Source organism: Medicago sativa, chromosome 8 (assembly GCF_051527215.1).
Source record: "Medicago sativa cultivar Bolivia chromosome 8, Bolivia_mono, whole genome shotgun sequence".
Taxonomy (NCBI): Eukaryota; Viridiplantae; Streptophyta; class Magnoliopsida; order Fabales; family Fabaceae; genus Medicago; species Medicago sativa.
Window position 1 is genome coordinate 42,276,722 of NC_140756.1, and position 6,700 is coordinate 42,283,421.

The following is a 6,700-nucleotide window of genomic DNA, read 5'->3' on the forward strand; positions in this document are numbered from 1 at the left end:
TTAAAAAGTCAATTGTTTCTTGTAAATAGAACCGGAGGAGTAATATTATCCATGTTTCTTTTAGATGAAATCTTATCCATGTTACACAACACCTTTAAATCAAAAATAAAGAAAATAACCCCTTTCAACTTTTTTGGGTTGGTTTGATTAAAAAAAAAAAAGAAAAAAAAACTCTTTTGGGTTGGTTTTTTCTATTTCAAAAAATTCCCACAATTTTCAATACAAATAACACATGTAAATAGATAAAAGTAAATTTAAATATTAAAAAAATGTAACAACATTTCTTTTTTTAGAAACCATTATAGTAATCAAAAGAAAAGACTATCTGTCATAACAAAATCATCGTTCATAATTTTCAAACGTTGTCACAATAAAAAGAGCGGAAAGACAGATACGTGTGTCCCCGTCTTTCCCTGAACAATCGAAACCATTATAGTAATCAAAAGAAAATACTATCTGCGGAATTATATCAAGTTATGATTTATGAACCAACATGACTGTCCATTTTAATCATCTTCTAAGTTATTGCAAATAGAAGATCGCTTAAAAGATTGTTGTTGTTCACAAGGTAACAATCTTCTGATTATGCAACTAATCTTCTAAATAAGGCACCAAAGCACCAAGTATCAAACTTGAGTGAAGAATTTCGTATACGCATAAGTTGGAAGAATTTTTTTTTTAAAGGATTGCAATTTAATCCAAGTGACAAAATTATCCACTTCATACTAAACACACTTTACCTATTATTAAAACCCAAAGGTTACATGACATCTATCGATCATAAGGCCAACATTTCTTTTTGAAAGTAACTTTAACGTAATTTGTAGCTAAAGCTAAAAGGTACAACAATCCTTCTATAAACTAGCAATTTTTTAGAGGTTGTCATTTTGATCATCAGCATTCAGCAGGTAAGTGAATGTGGTACTGTCAAACAAATCATGAGCAGCCTCTAATTTCAGATTACCGACTACTGAGTAAATCTAACTTTTACACATGCTTCAACACGCAGGTGAAACAAGAGTCTGCCAGTGTTGCATTCTTTAGATGGGTGTAATACCAAATTACAGAGGGTCTCGTCATCATCCAATTTGTTGACATGAATTGCGTCATAGGTTCACAAGTGTAATAAATTCTTCAAAGCATAGCAAAACCATGGCTCCTTGGAGATCTAGTAACTCTGATCAAAGGGACCGAGCAACGTTTTTGAACTCATTCAAGCAAGAATGGAGTATCTTCTGACGCTTCATAAGAGACTCACGTTCATTTTGTAGAACATCTATGGCACCAGGAGCGACAAACATGTCCATGAATTTCTCATCGTTCACAGCAAATAAATCCAACCCGAGAGCCACAACAAGGCGATCGCGGCTGCACAAACAAGCACAACAAGGTGGTATTATGGTGAATGAAGAATTATTGAATATACTTATGTGGACCACATTAAAAATTGTATGTCATCCAGTAGCTTGAAGAAAAGTAAGCAAATGAAAGTAAGCACTATCATTATCATTAAGGGAGGATTGAGGAAAAGCAATTCAAATGAAGAAACATGAAATACCGGCATATTTAGTAGTATTTATGTATTTGGAAAAAGTTACCAACCTTATCTTGTCGAACAAATTAAATCAACCAGAAAATAAATTAAATTAAATAAATAAATAACTTTGAGGCTTCCGGTTAAATTGCAACTGAAGGTGATGGATGAGAAACAGTATGATGCTTTTGAAAATAAGTGACATAAATATGGACACAGAAAGGTATTAGTTCTAGTAGTTCTGAAGCGAGAACATTCTACATAAAGTAACTTCTTTTGAGTGTTTGTGAAGTGAAAATATTGCACTTATCAATATAGCGCCCCTAAAGCTGGAACTGGAAATTTGTTTAAGTACCTTGCCACTTTTAAGCATCCAAGATCGCAGAAAATAAATAAGTTGATTTTACACAAGATAGAAGCTTACCAAGGAGTCAGGAATCCAGAGTTTAATGTCGATGTAACACCTCTTTCAACAAGAACTTCACGTATACGTGCGAAATGCTGGCCAGCTGATAAACAGATTTCTGAGTACGCTGATCCTGTTCTCTCCCCATTTCCAAATAAAATGGAATCATTTTGAAGTCTAATATAGTCAGAATTTTTGCCATTTCCTGTCATTCTGGACGCTCTCTTTCTTGGCCCCATGTCATTGCATATTCCAAGCTCCTTTCTATGCCCTCCATATACAGGATCACCTGGCTGATCAGGAGATGGGGTCTCAGGGATAGTCATCTGGCTTTCTCGCAAAATCTCTCGAACGTGTGCTGCTTTACCTGGTGTTGTTTCCTCCAGTGCATTCTTTTCTGGAGGTATATTTTCTTGATCCCTCCTTACATCATGGGAAGCAGAATTTGTATCACTCAATTCAAGAAAAAATGAAGAGGCTGAAGCCTGGGGAAATTTGTTGAAACTTGAAGCGTTTATGCCGGCACAAGGTTGAAAGTCATTGAAGTAGCAGACCTGTGAGTATGGACTGGTAACTGAATCAAGGTGGTGCCTAACAAGCTGCTTGCACTGCTTAGCAAGATCCTTTAAGAACCGAGTGTAAGCACACCTTAAAGCAGCATGAAAACCTACATAGCCATCCATGTTTCCCGTTTTTATCCCATCTTCATGGAAAACAAACAACAGTCAGTCTTTTTTTTCTAGTCAATTGCAAGAAATGAAACAAAATATAGGAGATAAAATTTCACATTATCACCATTCAGCTCTATCAGTATCTTAGGGACTGTATGCTTTATCTCAAACTAAACAAAATATAGTTAGAATCTAAAGGGAAAAATTCCAGAAGAAATGAAATAAACTAATAGTACTCCCAAAACACAGAAGTTAATTTCTGGAAGGACAATGAAATATTTAATTGCATAGACAGGAAATAAATTAGGGTTCAAATGGCACTTCAAAATATCACTTCAAAATATCATTAAGCTGAAGAATCAGACTGAGTATATCTATTTAAATTTCTTTCTATTTTCTCTTCTCACATTTACCAATTTCTTTCTCTTTATTTCCTTTCTTCTTCTCTTAATATCTCTCTCTTTCCTACATTTCTCAAACCCCATTGAGACGGGGTATGAGACTATCGTTATCCAAGACTTGGGGAAAAAATATTGAACATTCAAGTAGCGAAGACAAAAGAACATCATAAATAAGACAGAAGGGTATGTCAGCAAGGAAGAAGCTTCACATACATGCTGAATCATGCCTACGGTTTCTTTCTAGAGCCAAATCAAATAAGCTTCCTAAAACAAAAGCAAGACGGTCACATGCAGTATCAAGAAGAGGAGCAAGCCATGATCTAGCAGCAGCACGTGCAATCTCTGCAGCAGCCTCTGTTAGTCCTCTTCCCCCACCTCGGCCAGCATGGGCAAGCAATATATTTGCAACCTATTAAAGTAATGATAGATACCAATGAATTTCAATTTGAAATGAAAGGAATAAAGAAGATAAAACATTCCTCAGATCATATGAGTTTATGAAAAAATATATATATAAATAATATCACCTTTTCCCTTGAGACTGGGGGGCATTCAATGGAATATGCAGCACAGCGAAATTCATGCATCACCCTCTCAAATGCAGCCCCTCCATAAAGACGAAGACTGGCATTCGGGGGGTTCACATCGGTGATGACACCAGGCCAAATCCCAATGCCACTTTGAGACCGCTCTTCTACTGTTGTTTTTCCCCACTGCTCAGGGGAAGGATCTGCTGCACCATCAATCAAGGCACCCTGATGGAACATCCATTTGTAGAGTAAAATAGTTAGTTACTAGCTTGCATATACATAATAATGTTCAGTTCATGACCAAGTTCAAAATAAATTTTGCTTTGTCACAATAATAACTATGAATACCCACCACATGGTTGCTGATAGAAGCTGCACACAGCATTGCAAATTTCCTCAGATGAGAAATGTCTGAAGTGGCCTCAATTTTTGAATCCAATCCAGAAAGTTCACAAGTGACCTCACTACACCTTTGCTCAAGCAAGGCAAGAGTTGATGGAGCAGCTTCTTTGTATTTCTTCTGAAGCTCAGACTCCAAGTAATCCCTCAGACGGCCAAAACCAATATAGGACTTGAACTTTTCTTCATCAAAACCTCCCTTGACACCATCGCGGAGATGATGCATAACCTCCGAGTCCACATGAGAGATCTGCCTGCGGAACTCTTCATTTGAAATGTTGCCCCTATCCTTAGGCAGGGCCACAAAAAAAGGTCGAGTGTTGTCTCCAAGGTAACCACTTGCACTCAAATAGCGATCCACTTCCCACCGATCAGTAAATTCCTACATGTATCACATTACTAACTCGTCACTAAAACCATTATTGAACCCTTTAAAACAATAATATGTATCTTCTTTTTTTGAATAAGCTAAACTAGCACACCTAAATTGACACCGGAGAAAATCAAACTTGAGACCTTGAGAAGAGCACACTCCAAGGTCCCAAGCCAACACCACCAGGCCAACCCAAGTGGGTTTGGTATGTATCATTTTATACAAGGTTTTAAATCAAAGTTGCAATAACATTCACGGTCACATTGCAATTGCAATCTTTAATATTACGGACAATCGCGGCCAAGTGAGGCTACAATTAGTGATTCTCTAGCACCCGTTTATTTAGAACAGTGATGTATATACTACCGAATGACAACTTCAAAATTAACAGTACCTTGAGACGATTATCAAATTTGGAGACAACAATGATTGTCCGTCTAAACGTGGGATCAATTTCACGAATAGAGTCTAACCACAAAGAGGAGCACCATTCCACACTACTTTGTTGAAGGAACAAGAGTATACGGTGTGGAGGAGTAGCCAATGTCTTCACCATGGAAAGAATCTCATCAGGCGTGTTCTCCGGTTCACCCTTCTTCGCCTACGATACAAAACAATCAGATCTCACACAAATTTCCAATTAAACATACCATCAGTCGAATCACTTATCATTCAAGCATTACAACAAATACCTTGAGAACAAACCCCGGTGTGTCAATAATGGTAAGATTTGGACAGTGTGCGTATTCAGCTTTGAGTACAATTGGCTTAGGAGAAACTGCTGTTTTGGTTATCTTCAAAAGTGCTTCGGTTCGAGACTTTATAATGTCAGCAATCGTAGATGCCGAAACCACCGGACTTCCATACTCTTCTGAATCTTCCTCCTGTATTATTTTTTTACGCAACACTCAAAATCATTCTTCCAAAATTACATGAATTAACAAACACAAAATGAAACCAACAAGAATTTGTGAAGCACTGACACGAACACTAACACGTTGACACGATGTTGGATGAGAGAATGAATGAATTTACCTGAAAGCGGCAACGAGGTTCAAGAGCGGAGGGATCGTGAAGCATTTGAAGAATAAGAGGGCGGCGAGTACCCATCTCAACTTCACGGACATTGAAGCGAAAACCGAGGAGTGCTTCGAGAAGGGAGCTCTTTCCATCAGATTGGCCACCAACGGCAACAATTTCAGGGATGGGGAGAGTCTCGCCGAAAGCGACAGCAGCGGCTTGGAGACGGTTGTAAGCTTCGAAGCGAGATTTGGAATCGGAGTGCTTTCTTGACCGGGTGGATGTGGATGGGGTCTTTGTGGGAGTGGTGGTGGATGACATGGTGGGTGGTAAGTAAGGATAGAAGAGAAGAGAAGAGAAGAGAGGGGAAAAGGAGGGGGAGCGATGCAGATGAAATTTGAATTTGAATTTTGGGTTAACGTTATGCTCTCGTTTATTTAAAATGCATTTTCTTTTCTAGCCGTACGCGTGTTTATTATTTTCACCACGGTTTTTTTTTTTTGTTACATGTGAAAAAGAAAAAAAAAAAGGAAGAAAAAAGACGGAAATAAACTAGGCCCTTGAAAAGGACACGCCTAAGGCATCGCCTAGTAAAGTTGATGCTAAGCAATGAAGAGGTTCACTGAAAGTAACAAGATGGTCTGAACTGTTAGCTCCCATCTTTACAAGAATGTCAGCACAAGAATTCCCCTCTCGAAGAATATGATGAATCAAAATAGACCAATCCTTAGCAAGATACATCCGAATGAGTTCTAAGATATTTGCATAATGGTGGAACCTTGTAGTCTCCTTCATTACCAATTGCACTACGTGAAGAGAGTCGGAGTAGCATATGAGCTTTCTATATCCTGCATCCCAACACAACTTTACACCAGTCAATAGAGCTTGAATTTCAGCATGTAGGATATTTGAGATCCCTACACTACCTAAGAAACCAAGTTGAAAACTTCCGTCGTGCTTACGAATTAGACCACCATAACCTGTCTTTCTTGGATTTGTCAACACGCTTCCATCAACATTGAGAATCATGGTGTCCTCATCCCCATGCTGCCAACTCACCATCCTTGGAGTATGAGTAAGAGTCTCCAGGGAGTTAGTACCAAAAGCCTGGTGAGCAAGATGATGCTGGGAAAAAATAGTTACGACCGTCGAATGCATGTTTGGTTAGATATTATCAAAAACTAACTTGTTTCTTGTACACCAAATATTCCACATAATCAAAGCTGCGATATCACTTACTATTTTGTGGATGATCTTAGCTATATTTTCACCAACGGTCTGTCTCTATGTTTTTTATTGCCTTAGTAGATGCTCTTTCTAAATACATGTCACAATTTTATCATGTGCACTATTTACGTAGGTTATT

At 38.0% G+C, this 6,700-nt stretch overlaps 1 protein-coding gene across 1 annotated transcript; it reads right to left on the minus strand.

The window, feature by feature from the left end:
• Positions 1-719: 719 nt before the first annotated feature.
• DRP5A (Dynamin related protein 5A) lies at positions 720-5,746 on the minus strand. The gene is made up of 8 exons (XM_085733274.1): positions 5,350-5,746; positions 5,007-5,198; positions 4,709-4,915; positions 3,895-4,323; positions 3,540-3,767; positions 3,226-3,421; positions 1,959-2,643; positions 720-1,368 (listed from the first exon to the last, which is right to left on the minus strand). The coding sequence occupies exons 1-8, from the start codon at positions 5,653-5,655 to the stop codon at positions 1,182-1,184; spliced, it is 2,430 nt and encodes an 809-aa protein (XP_085589400.1). The 5' UTR covers positions 5,656-5,746; the 3' UTR covers positions 720-1,181.
• Positions 5,747-6,700: the final 954 nt, after the last annotated feature.